The 13,878-nt window shown below is 35.7% G+C and overlaps 5 protein-coding genes across 5 annotated transcripts in view; all 5 read left to right on the top strand.

The window, feature by feature from the left end:
• Positions 1–13,878, top strand: part of LOC134812848 (protein FAM8A1-like) — a 67,963-nt gene that overhangs the window by 33,243 nt on the left and 20,842 nt on the right. The gene's annotated exons all lie outside the window — the stretch shown is intronic.
• LOC134812634 (N-fatty-acyl-amino acid synthase/hydrolase PM20D1.2-like) lies at positions 1,437–3,139 on the top strand. Its single transcript, XM_063820121.1, has one exon. It carries the CDS (start codon positions 1,681–1,683, stop codon positions 2,947–2,949), a length of 1,269 nt encoding a protein of 422 aa, XP_063676191.1. The 5' UTR covers positions 1,437–1,680; the 3' UTR covers positions 2,950–3,139.
• Positions 3,670–5,872, top strand: LOC134812846 (dehydrogenase/reductase SDR family member 1-like). Its single transcript, XM_063820424.1, has 7 exons — positions 3,670–3,970; positions 4,083–4,170; positions 4,370–4,502; positions 4,737–4,862; positions 4,966–5,047; positions 5,169–5,249; positions 5,393–5,872. The coding sequence occupies exons 1-7, from the start codon at positions 3,673–3,675 to the stop codon at positions 5,524–5,526; spliced, it is 942 nt and encodes a 313-aa protein (XP_063676494.1). The 5' UTR covers positions 3,670–3,672; the 3' UTR covers positions 5,527–5,872.
• LOC134812849 (dehydrogenase/reductase SDR family member 1-like) lies at positions 6,389–10,272 on the top strand. The gene is made up of 8 exons (XM_063820427.1): positions 6,389–6,692; positions 6,802–6,889; positions 7,776–7,908; positions 8,133–8,258; positions 8,496–8,577; positions 8,738–8,818; positions 8,955–9,257; positions 10,101–10,272. Exons 3-7 carry the CDS (start codon positions 7,810–7,812, stop codon positions 9,086–9,088), a joined length of 522 nt encoding a protein of 173 aa, XP_063676497.1. The 5' UTR covers positions 6,389–6,692; positions 6,802–6,889; positions 7,776–7,809; the 3' UTR covers positions 9,089–9,257; positions 10,101–10,272.
• On the top strand, positions 10,453–13,874 carry LOC134812847 (dehydrogenase/reductase SDR family member 1-like). Its single transcript, XM_063820425.1, has 7 exons — positions 10,453–10,756; positions 11,277–11,364; positions 12,382–12,514; positions 12,617–12,742; positions 12,920–13,001; positions 13,230–13,310; positions 13,459–13,874. The coding sequence occupies exons 1-7, from the start codon at positions 10,459–10,461 to the stop codon at positions 13,590–13,592; spliced, it is 942 nt and encodes a 313-aa protein (XP_063676495.1). The 5' UTR covers positions 10,453–10,458; the 3' UTR covers positions 13,593–13,874.

Genomic DNA, 13,878 nt, shown 5'->3' with positions numbered 1-13,878 from the left:
ATGGCAGCATTTGATCGAAAACCTGGTTTCAGCCCCCTTGTGTGCTGCATGAAGCGGAATTATTTAATTCGCATTTTTAAACAAATTTTGGGACCACATTTATGAACAATTAATTTTCTTTGAGCTATAATAAATTGATATATTATTTTTTAAATCGGAGCGCCGCGCACTCTGAAGATTATTTGCGAATCGAGCGCTACAAATTTTCTGTTACGTTTCACTGGTGTTTATATCACGGTTTATTATACTATGAAATGTATAACGAAGCCGATTTCAAACTCCCAGCTTGCTTCCGTAACAGATTAATTGTAGTGCACACTTGCAATTGTAGTGCACACATAAAAATATTGTAATGTACACTTACAATCGTAATGCACTGTAATATAAACAACAGTACTAAACTATATTACATCTGGCCTTGGTAAATCATAATTGCCACTTTATATATAAATATATTATATAAATATGCAGATATTCTGACAGAGTAACGGTAACTACACCGTTGTTATATGAAAGGTAAAGAATCGTATCAAGTCATACATGTACTAGGACATACAGGTACTAGAACATACAGCAAAGCCCTGGGTAATAACATAGTTAGACAACTTAACATCCCTTCTCATTGAACCCAAAATCATGGAGTTCACTATAATATAGTGGCTATGTGGCCGAGTGGTTAGATCTTCCAGGGTTCAAATTCCAGTGTCACCTAGTCTAGGGAAATAGCTAAGGATTCGTTGTATTGGATTTATGCGTGTTTACACATCTGTGTCATGTCTCCTTGGTTGGCTCAGCTGATTGATCGAAAAACCGTGATTAAGGATTAAATAAGGAGGGGCCTTGTCAAAAGATCAAGAATCTTACTTGGGTACTACCCCTTCAGTTCATATACATTGTAGTGTACTGCAAACATATTACTATACTGTTGCATCGAAGTCCTTGGTGCACCCCCTGGGATTGCCAGCACAAATGGGTCTCAAACCTTCAAGGTCCAATTTGACCTTGAATTGGATTTGGTTCATTTTAGACTTGACAGTAACTGTCACCAAGATGTAACTAGGTCAAACGGAAAAATTAGGTCTCACGCAGGAATTAGGTCTGGATTTACGATTGTGCTCTGCCAATTGCATCACTTGATTTAATTTATTGTATTATATATACTGTTTGACATTTTTTTTCTTTAAAAAAAAATTAGGTCTCAAGCAGGCCGGCCTTTAAGTTATTTATATTTATATCACGCGCCTGCGTGAGACCTAATTCCTGCGTGAGACCTAATTTCTCCGTTCGACCTAGTTACATCTTGGTGACAGTAAAATTTTATCCCTTTAAAGGCAAGATCAACACCCAATCTAAAATCAAACCCATTGTAAAATCAAAACTTTGCTGTAAAAATCTTTTTAATTTACTACACTTTTTTTCTAAATATGCACTTTCAGGATATCCTGGTTTGATGATGCTAAAATTCGGCATCACCTTGGTGGCTGTCCTCCTGATTGCTATAATAGCAATGAGACTTTGCTCTTTCCTGATTTCCAACAGAAAGTTGTGCCATGTTCCCCGGAGGAAGGAACTGCATTCATTACTGCTACAGATGAGCTTTTAGAAAGGTTCCAAGAGGCAATTAGAATACAAACCATATCCTACAGTGTTCATGAAACCAACACAACTGCTCTGGAGAAAATGCTTGAACACATTGTCAAAAGCTATCCCACAATACACTCATCGCCCTTGGTAACATTAGAGAGATTCAACTTTAGCAGTTTGTACATCATCAAAGGATCAGACCAATCTCTCAGACCTGTCCTGCTGACAGGTCACATTGATGTTGTGCCTGCTGTGTTTGAAAAGTGGTCTTTTCATCCATTTTCTGGAACAGTCGATGATGGATTGATCTATGGAAGAGGCACCATAGATAACAAGAATTCTGTCTTTGGAATATTGGAAGCATTGGAGCACCTTCTAAGTACTGGTAAGCAACCAAAAAGAGACCTCTACATAGCCTTTGGACATGATGAAGAAGTGATGGGACTGTATGGAGCTAAAGTTATAGCTGCTGAATTGAAGAAAAGGGGTGTTCGATTTGCATTTATGATGGATGAAGGATGCCCAGTGCTGAAAAATGGTTTCTTTCCTGGAGTCAGTGGCCCAGTGGGTTTAATTTGTATCGCTGAAAAAGGGTTTGCCACAATACAATTATCGCTAGAGCATCCTGGAGGACATGCCTCATCCCCTCCTCCAAATGGGGGAGCAATAACAATGCTCAGTAATGCAATTGTTGCACTGCACAACAACCCCATGCCCAATCTATTTGGTCGAGGCATTGAAGTGCCAATGTTTGAGCATGCAGCTGTATCACAGTCGCCATTCTTCAGGATGCTGAGTAGTAACTTGTGGTTCTTTTCTCCCCTTCTATCTTTTGCTATGTCGTTAAAGGATAGTACCAGAGCACAGATAACTACTACTTTTGCTTTCACCAAAATCAGCGGTGGAGTGAAAGATAATGTTCTTCCTAACTCAGTCAGTGTCACGTTGAATACAAGACTTCTTCCAGGTCACACTTTGGATGATGTACTTGCCCACATTAAAAAGGTTGTTAATGATCCCCAAATAAAGGTTGATGTCATTTACTCAAACGAGGCATCTGAAATATCTTCTACTGAAAGCGAAGGTTACAATGTTATACATCACACTGTTAAACAGATTCATCCAGATGCAGTTGTTATCCCAGGTTTGCTGATTGGAGGAACTGACACCAAATGGTACGGGGAGCTTTGTGATGATGTTTATAGATTTGTCCCCTCTTTTTTGGGAACTGAGGACTTGAAACGTTTTCATGGACATGATGAATTGATCACAGTCAAGAACTTTGAGCAAACTGTTAATTTCTTCCACCATCTTCTTACAAATTTTGATAAGTCATTTGAAGTAGAACTTCATGATGAGCTTTAGAGCTACAAATTATGGGTGATGAATTAAAGCATTAGATAATATGCATTACACTGGGCTAATACCATCTAATTGAAAGTTTTAAAAACCTTTTGCAGTAAAACAGATCTGCTTGAATAATGATAGAAACGATTTTTATGATTTTCAGATTGATTTTGTGTTATTCTATTCTATTTTTATGTTTTTTGTAAAACAGCGTTATCGTTTTTGTGTTACTCGAGTTCTATGTTTGAGACAATATGTTGAACATCACTCCCAAATTCTTAGGATATCTCACAGCATGTCTCAGTTATTAATTAAGTGCATAAAAGGCCAATATAGATTTATGGCATTTTTGTTTTCGTGTGCAAGTTACTATATTTTATTACAATTACCATTTTCGATTACAATATTGTTTGTTATTATGTTTAACGCTGAGAAAAAATTCAGCTCTTTCAGTTTAATGTGAAGTTTTTTATTGAAGATTATTTTATTATTTATTGAACAAAATTATGTGGCGAAAAACGTTATGTTTGCATTTTATGTTGATTTTAATGCTACAATAACATTCGTTTGTTCTGTCTATCGTCTATGAAGAAACAATTGATTTTCCGGAGAAACTCTTGGAAGTTACTTGCATAATGTAACTTGAAGTGCTGCAAATGTAACGAGCATTAAAAAATTCTGAATTTAACACAATTCTCAACTTTAATTGACCATGCATATCACCGTTATTATTTTATTAAGATGAGTTTACATAACAAGATCTGTCTGGTGACTGGTGCTTCACGTGGTATTGGTAGAGGTATAGCTCTGGCTCTAGGTAGTGAAGGAGCTACCGTTTACATAACTGGACGAACTCTGGAACTTTCCAGCAAAGCTCCAGGATCTCTGAATATTACTGCTGAGGAGGTGAATGCAAGGGGTGGAGTTGCTATTCCTGTTCAATGTGATCATGGAGTCGACGAGGAGATTCACAGACTTTTTGATAAGATCAAGAAGGATCATGGAAAGATTGATTTGCTCGTCAATAATGCATTCAAAGGTTTGTATTACGTACATTATTATATTATATAATGAAGTAAAGCATAATCTAGTCTATATTTTACATTGAATAACCTGGTCCAGCTTATAGCCCTTAAAACGGACACTGCTAGGTGTTGCAACTATCGAAAAGAATACGGCAATCCCTTTTTGGGAGCAGGAGAAAGAATCATGGGACGATGTTATTCACGTTGGTTTGAGGTATGTGGTAATAAGATCTTAATATTGTAAAAAATTTTAATGGATCATGTTCTGAATGAATACAGACTCTTTTTTTGAGATTCCACCAATAAGTTATTTAAAAATTGAAAATGTATATAAGCAAAATATGAACCTTAAATGGATCAGTCTGATAACAGCCAACACTCCTTTCTCATCACTTACTTTATATTATTATCAGGTGTCATTTCATAGCATCACAAGTAGCAGCTAAAATGATGGTTACTCAGAAAGATGGCCTTATCGTCAACGTCTCCTCAGCTGGGGCCCTCTTCAATTTCTTTACCACTCCTTACGGGGTGGGCAAAGCTGGGGTAAGTTTGCTAGGTTCACTGGCAGCTGACTGTTTCTGTAGCTTCTTATTTTAGCTGGAAAGTTAGATGTTCAAAATATCAATTTGTCATTCTATCTAACTATTTAGATTAATTTCTATGACTCCATTGATTACGATACAGCTTCATTCTCCTATGTTTATTTAGCTTGTTTTCCAATTCTATGCATATGGATGGATTCAGTACTTTTATTAACAATTTGAATCGTGATTTCAGTTGGATAAGATGTCTGAAATGTGTGGTAAAGAGTTGGAACAACACAATGTCACCTGTTTATCACTGTGGCCTGGACTTGTGCAAACTGAAGCTATTGTTGCTGCAAAGGAGTCACTCGAGAAAAAGGTATAAATCGAAAATGCATCACTTGAACTAGCTACAGCACACTGTTATGATATTTAAACTAAACAATTAAAAAATTGAACTTTTTATCACTTAGAATCCTCAGAAAGGTGCTGGTGTTAAGATCGATGTGTCAAAAGGAGAAACTGTGGAATATGCTGGAAGGGCTATAGTTGGACTCATGAATGGTATGACCTTCTAATGGACAGTTGGATATATATTTGATAATCGGATAAAATATGCCCCCCCCCCCTCATTCGTTTGAACTTTTTCCATTTTTATCTTGTATCTGAATTGAATATATTTCAGACAAGAATTTGCTTGCCAAAACCGCAAAGACAATCACAACTGCTGATTTAGGCTCAGAATATGGTTTCATTGATGTCGATGGTAAGCAATCTTTAACAATTCAGCACATCAATCATTTCAAACTTGATTCGAGATTAATTTTTTTAAAACTTTTTACTTTATTTAGATTGCCTTTTTACCTTAATTGTTCCTATGGAACGCTAAAAACTAACAACTCACTCCAGGAAGAACCCACCATTCAATGCGCTGTGTAAAGGCAGGAGTTGCTATGAAGCATCCCTGGCTCGCTGCTCTTATTCCTGCATTTATAAAGGTACCATGGGCCTGGCTGGTTGCCATGGTTCATCATTATTATTAACTTGATTGTTGACTACTAACTAAAACTCACTTTGATTTGGTAGATTATTAATTACAATTATTACGTAGTACTTACGTTTTTACATTTTTTTGGATGTTAATTATCACACGTTTACCCTTTTCCCTTATGATTTGATTACAGTAATTTTTTAGTTTCAGAATTTTATCAATATTAACAGATTGTTTAACATATTTGAATCAAACTTTTGTATAGATTTTAGATTGCTTTGATTTATAATAATATTATGCTCTAAGGAATAGTTGTTGTGCCCGGAATTGCACTTTATTTTATCAATTTATAATTTATTTAACTTAACACAATTTTTAGATGTCTCAATAAATTGTGGTATGTGTTTTATTTAGTTGCATGATTGAATTCATTCCAAGTTAAAAACTTCCATTATATCGGGCACAGGAATGTACTATCGTAATATTCCTTTTTATCCACGATCAAACTTTATACTTTTATATTTATAACTATTTCCGGGAATTATATGCACTAAAACTCGTTGACACTGAGAGCTGATATTTTGCAGATTTTTCCCGCAAGGAACCGAAGGTATTATTAGCACTTTCTGTGAGTCACCTCAGACTGGCTGGCGGGAAGTTTCAAAACAAATAACAGTGGCGCACTATATATTACAAACTATATTGTATCATGCGCACGTTACACATCTTCCATGATCGGAACTGAAAAAAATGATAACAAATAATACCTTGGCTTCTTTTCTTGCCGGGCGTTCCCTCCAGCAAGCTGTCGGGAATTATCGCCCGTAGTCCTCAAAAGCCAAGGTATTATTGTATTATAATTACGTCAGCTTTACATTTAATACTATTAATTAACAAAACATCACTTTTATTATAGGCAAGATGAGTTTACATAACAAGATCTGTCTGGTGACTGGTGCTTCACGTGGTATTGGTAGAGGTATAGCTCTGGCTCTAGGTAGTGAAGGAGCTACCGTTTACATAACTGGACGAACTCTGGAACTTTCCAGCAAAGCTCCAGGATCTCTGAATATTACTGCTGAGGAGGTGAATGCAAGGGGTGGAGTTGCTATTCCTGTTCAATGTGATCATGGAGTCGACGAGGAGATTCACAGACTTTTGATAAGATCAAGAAGGATCATGGAAAGATTGATTTGCTCGTCAATAATGCATTCAAAGGTTTGTATTACGTACATTATTATATTACATGAAGTAAAGCATAATCTAGTCTATATTTTACATTGAATAACCTGGTATAGCTTATAGCCCTTAAAACGGACACTGCTAGGTGTTGCAACTATCGGAAAGAATACGGCAATCCCTTTTTGGGAGCAGGAGAAAGAATCATGGGACGATGTTATTCACGTTGGTTTGAGGTATGTGGTAATAAGATCTTAATACTATAGTAGTAAATCTTTCAAAGTACGAAATATCTCTTTAAAAGAGCATCCTAGGCACCTTATAGATATCAAAACGCATAAAAAAGAAAACAAAAACATCAACCATCTTCTAACTTCTTCCACTCCTCCCTATCTAAAGCTAAAAATCTAAGGTCTTCGAAATCAGTCAAATTCTTAAGTCTAATATCAAGATTTCTACTAGTCAAGTCTTTTCTAATAACATCTAATAAGTTTAAACATGGTCTACCCCGTCTCCCTTCCATAAAAATATCAGAATTTATAGCAAATAACATAGAGGTGTATGCTGGTGAGTCTTCCTGTCCTCTTAAGATATGTCCTAACATTCTCCATCGAAACTTAGAGACTCTCACAGACAAGGGAGTGACATAACAACGAGCATAGAGTGCCTCATTAGAAATAACCCCAGTAGGCCATCTGATGTTGAGGATTCTTCGGAGGTGTTTGCGATGAGCAATATCAAGTTCATTCAACGAAGCTAGTGGTGCAGCCCAGGAGTTGCAGTTGTAGAGTAGAATAGAGACTACTTGTGCCTCGTAGATTTTGATCTTCCTTTGGACTGAAATCTTGCTCTTCATCCAAACTTTCTGAAATTTACTAAAGGCAACATTACCAAGGAATATACGATTCTTGATATCCTTAACAGTGCACATCAACGATCCTAAAGATTTTACTATAAACATTTTTAATGGATCATGTTCTGGAATGAATACAGACTCTTTTCCACCACTTAGTAAGTTAAAAATTGAAAATGTATAAGCAAAATATATATATGTACTTTAAATGGATCAATCTGATAACAGCCACCACTCCTTTCTCTTCACTTACTTTATATAATTATCAGGTGTCATTTCATAGCATCACAAGGAGCAGCTAAAATGATGGTTACTCAGAAAGATGGTCTTATCGTCAACGTCTCCTCAGCTGGGGCCCTCTTCAATTTCTTTACCACTCCTTACGGGGTGGGCAAAGCTGGGGTAAGTTTGCTAGGTTCACACTATCTCAGCTGGCAGCTTCTGTAGCTTCTTATTTTAGCTGGAAAGTTGGATATTCAAAATATCATTCTCAACTAAAGTTTAGATTCATTTCTATGACTTCTTCGATTACGATTCAGCTTCATTTTCCGCGGTTTATTTAGCTTGTTTTCCAATTTTATGGATGGATACAGTACTTTTATTAACATTTTCAATCGTGATTTCAGTTGGATAAGATGTCTGAAATGTGTGGTAAAGAGTTGAAACAACACAATGTCACCTGTTTATCACTGTGGCCTGGACTTGTGCAAACTGAAGCTATTGTTGCTGCAAAGGAGTCACTCGAGAAAAAGGTACATAAATCGAAAATGCATCACTTAAACTAGCTACAGTACACTGTTACGATAACTGTTTTAAACTAATTACAACACTACAAATTTATTACATTTATTGAAGACGTTACAGAAGGAATTGATTTAATGTAGTTTGAGGAGTCCTAACTCTCCTCACGTCCGAAAATGGCGTTTCTCTTGTATCAAATATAACTAAATTATTAAACAATTGAACTTTTGATCACTTGGAATCTTCAGAAAATTGGCGGTGTTAAGATCGATGTGTCAAAAGGAGAAACTGTGGAATATGCTGGAAGGGCTATAGTTGGACTCATGAATGGTATGACCTTCTAATGGACAGTTGGATATATTTGATCTGATTGAAAAACTGAAGAGCAGCCGTCACTATAACCAAACCATGGCCTGGTGTGAATGGTAGTGGCTTTCATATATATGTTTGTCCATTTTTTTCCTGCATCTGAATTGAATATATATTTCAGACAAGCAGTTGATCGCCAAAACCGCAAAAACAATCACAACTGCCGATTTAGGCTCAGAATATGGTTTCATTGATGTCGATGGTAAGTAACAAAACAGCACCTCAAACATTTCAAACTTGATTTGAGATGGATGTTTTGACAATCTGTTGAACTTTTGAAGTTTTAAAAAACGTTTCCTACACTAAAAATTACGCTAAAAACTAACAACTCACCCCAGGACGAACCCACCATTCAATGCGCTGTGTAAAGGCAGGAGTTGCTATGAAGCATCCCTGGCTCGCTGCTCTTATTCCTGCATTTATAAAGGTACCATGGGCCTGGCTGGTTGCCATGGTTCATCATTATTATTAACTTGATTGTTGACTACTAACTAAAACTCACTTTGATTTGGTAGATTATTAATAACAATTATTACGTAGTACTTACGTTTTTACATTTTTTTTGGATGTTAATTATCACACGTTTACCCTTTTCCCGTATGATTTGATTACAGTGATTTTTAAAGTCCATCAATATTAAGGCCACAGGGGGGGGGTCGAGGCCTCAAAAAATGCAAAAAAACATTATGCTTTGAATCAATATATATTTTTGTGGTGGATACTTTGCCACCACTCATTTGTCTGTAGCTATTTTACTTTTTTTTATAAATGAGGTTAACCAATTCTCATTTAACCTCATTTTTTTGATAAATATAATGGAGGGCAGAAATATTGATGCCATTACAACTGAAAACTACGATAAGCTTTGTTTTTATTGTTTTTGTGTTATTTCAGCAGTTAAACTTTGAAAAATATACAAATAAAGGCAAAATTCTCAAAAATCACATAACATAAAAAACAGTTTTTTGCCTCTCCTGAAAACCTCGAATTTTTGACTTCAAAATCTATCTTCTCCTAGAGTTTTTATCCATTTCACCTCAAATTTGGAACTTATGTTCCTGACATAAATTTAAAAGTTTGTTATGTAACGATTGTTGTAATTTTGCTCCTAACTCTTTTTATGAGGTTAACCATTTTAAATTTTTTAACCCGCACTCATGGTTAACCTCATATCTCAGCTTTGGAGCAAGATATCATAAATCGTTACATAACAAAAACTCAAAATACCTTGAAGAACATTGTTGCCAAGTTACAAGGTTCTAAGTCATAAACTGAAAAAGAAGATAGATTTTGAACACGATTTCATTTAAAGTTTTCATTTACAATAGAATTACAGGTAAACCTCAAAATTCAACGCGCGATATCTTCAAATAGGAAACTTTGTTTTCGGTAAGGACAAAAGCATTTGAAAATTTAGATCGAGTTCTACAACATATCTCAAAATCTCAAAATCGACCTCGGACCCCCCCCTGTGGCCTTAACAGATTGTTTAACATGTTTGAATCAAACTTTTGTATAGATTTAAGAATTAAGATTGCTTTGATTTATAATAATATTATGCTCTAAGGGATAGTTGTTGTGCCCGGAATTGCACTTTATTTTATCAATTTATAATTTATTGTACTTACCACAATTTTTAGATGTCTTAATAAATTCTGGTGTGTGTTTTATTTAGTTGCATGATTGAAATCATTCCAAGTTAAAAACTTCCATTATATCGGGCACAGGGATGTACTATCGTAATATTCCTTTTTATCCACGATCAAACTTTATATTTATAATCACGTCAGCTTTACATTAAATACTATTAATTAACGAAACATCACTTTTATTATAGGCAAGATGAGTTTACATAACAAGATCTGTCTGGTGACTGGTGCTTCACGTGGTATTGGTAGAGGTATAGCTCTGGCTCTAGGTAGTGAAGGAGCTACCGTTTACATAACTGGACGAACTCTGGAACTTTCCAGCAAAGCTCCAGGATCTCTGAATATTACTGCTGAGGAGGTGAATGCAAGGGGTGGAGTTGCTATTCCTGTTCAATGTGATCATGGAGTCGACGAGGAGATTTACAGACTCTTTGATAAGATCAAGAAGGATCATGGAAGGATTGATCTGCTCGTCAATAATGCATATAAAGGTACTTTTCTGAACCAAGGAAGTTACAGGATAATATCTCAACGGGATATGTCGCATACTGCATGTACTATTATATACTGTGTACGATAAAGGTCCCTAATGATGCTTTTGTGGCCACTTGAACCAATGGGAAATACACTAACGTTGCATCATACAATTGCTGTCTTTGTTTTGTAAGTTTTAGTGTGTGTGCCTTTACATTTCTTCTTCTTTTTTTGCCGTTTTGTTGCATCACTTTAAATTACATCACATGAAATATTACAACTTTTTCCATATTGGCAAGAAGTTTGACACATGTATATTGTACTTGAATCATGAAATTAGACTTAAGGATGATCGTAATTCATACCTCATTCAATTCAAGTGCAAACTAAACCACATGTTGTTGATCTAAAGTAGGTAGTTGGGTACAGGATCTCGTAGTTACCAGATCAAGGGATCCTATAGCGTGATATTTGTGAAAATGTCTCATTAAAACGTATTGAAACGTATTGTCAACGTATTATTAAGAACACTCCCAGGTGTAAACACTATTATAAAGAATTCACCAGTCCCTTTCTGGGAGCAGCCCGCAGAATCCTGGGATGATTGTATTCATGTCGGTTTGAGGTAAGTACTACAATAAAACCTTCATTCTTACAACTTATTAAGCTTTAATCACGGTTTCCTGATCATTCGGCTGATCGTGTGAGCCTCTAAAGCTACAGGGTGGGCCTCAAAAGTCTACCCGTCCTTATCTCTTAAAATTGTAACAGCTCGCTGAGATTATTTTATTTCAGAATGGAAAAGCGCCATAACTTACGGTCTGATTAATATTTTTGATTCAAATTTTTAGAGAATGTCAATCATAATTAGACACAACTTCGTGCTAAGTTTTGTGTGAGTCTGAGCTTGTCTGACAAAGTTAGCTCCTGAGCGTGCTAGCTTTAATTTCTCACCCAGAAATGTTTACATTGGTTAATAGGAACCACCAAAAAAAATCCTGGGTAAAAAAATTAAAAAACCACCGATTTATTTATGTTTTACCAATTCTATTCATCGCACATTCCATGTGAGAAGAACGATATAAACAAGCAGGGCGGATCATCTGTGATAGTCCTTATCAGTTAAAATATAGAGAGAATGGAATGTGCGATGGATCGTGGTGAATAGAATTGGTAAAACGTGAATAAATCGCTGGTTTTTTGATTTTTTTACCCAGGATTTTTTGTGTGGTTTCTATTAACCAATGTTAACAGTTCTGGGTGAGAAATTCAAGCTAGCTCGCTCAGGGGCTAAATTGGTCAAATAAGCTCAGTGAAGCTCGCAATCACACAAAACTTGCCACAAAGGTTTAGCTACTTGTTATTAACATTCTGTGAAATTTAGAAGCAAAAATATTTATCAGAACATAAGTTATGCCACTTTTTGTTTTACAAATAATTAGTGAGATCTCAGCGAGCTGTTACAATTTTAAGAGATAAGGACGGGTAGACTTTTGAGGCCCACCCTGTATCATATCTCACCCTCTTCGATAACCAGCCTCGGACTAGAATAAACCTTTAATTTATCAAAATCTATGATCATCATTGTTATATTATAGCAGATTCTGATTGATACTAATATTAACGTTGACTCACCTCACAGGTGTCATTTCATAGCAGCACAAGGAGCAGCTAAAATGATGGTTAATCAGAAAGATGGTCTTATCGTCAACATCTCCTCAGCTGGGGCCCTCTTCAATTTCTTTACCACTCCTTACGGGGTGGGCAAAGCTGGAGTAAGTTTAAATGTAGAGAATACGACCTTTAATTATTACCATGCAAGGGGCAGCCAGTGTAACATATTCAAATTATCTCAATTTATATTCCTGTGTTTACAGTTGGATAAGATGTCTGAAATGTGTGGTAAGGAGTTGAAAAAACACAATGTCACCTGTATATCACTGTGGCCTGGACTTGTGCAAACAGAGACTCTTATGGCTGCAAAGGATCAGCTTGAAAAAACTGTAAGTGGATATTTAGGAGGAGTTAAAATTAATTGTGGTTTTCAGCTACTTTATTGTCATGTCATCCACTCATCGTTCTCCGAAAGGGCTTCGTTTTGGACCCTGGTAGTCTTTATAAACATCTAATTGCTTACAATTTTAGTTTTCAATTTAGAGCTCTGATCCTCAAATTTTCAGAAAATTGAAGGCGTGAAACTAAACATGTCAAGAGGAGAGACTGTAGAGTATGCAGGAAGAGCTATAGTTGGTCTTATGAATGGTTTGAACGTTCATAAATGTCTATTTATTTTCTTATACCTAAAGATATGCTAAGGGAGGCAGCGTTAGCTTATTGATTATGGAACTCTGTCATATTTTACCCAACGAACCTCTTTGACGCACTTTAAAACGTTAGAAATGTTGTTTCTTCAAATCCAAAGAACTTACATAAATACAATACTGTTTGATATAGGTAAAATAACATTTCTCACATTTAAAAAACTTTCAGACAAGAATGTTCAAGCCAAAAGTGGTAAGACAATCGCAACAGCTGATTTAGGTGCAGAATATGGCTTTATTGATGTCGATGGTAAGCAATCCCTCACAAATTGGCACATCACACACATTTAATTTGGTTGTGAAATGTTTATTCAACTAATCTGTGTCAACTCTAGTTAACATTTTGTACAGTTTTACTTTCTTCATTTAAACGCTAACAAAGCAATTATTCCCTCTAGGACGAACCCATTACTCAATGAGATGTGTGAAGAGTTCAGTTGCTATTCACTATCCATGGCTCGCCTCAATTATTCCAGCATTTATCAAAGTTCCTTGGGCCTTGCTCGTCGCCATGGTTCACCATTATTATTAAGTTTGGATGAGTAATTTTATCTTTGTACAGTCGGACTTAATATTTTATAGATTATTCAGAATTGATTATTGATTTTTTCAGATTGTTGAAGTTTGAGTTTATTATTGTTTTAATTTCTTCTAATCAGACCTTCAGACCCAATTTAATTTTACCTGATTTATAAACATATAATTATAATAATACACTGACCGAAAACATGCCCGAGTTTTATTTTTTACAATTTTGTAGTGTTCTGAATCGTTATCAAATTATTTCTATTCTTTATTGCTTATAGCTTTTATGATAA

Source organism: Bolinopsis microptera, chromosome 3 (genome assembly GCF_026151205.1).
Source record: "Bolinopsis microptera isolate Bmic1 chromosome 3, MBARI_Bmic_1.0, whole genome shotgun sequence".
NCBI lineage: Eukaryota > Metazoa > Ctenophora > Tentaculata > Lobata > Bolinopsidae > Bolinopsis > Bolinopsis microptera.
This window is presented reverse-complemented; position numbering and strand designations above follow the sequence as displayed.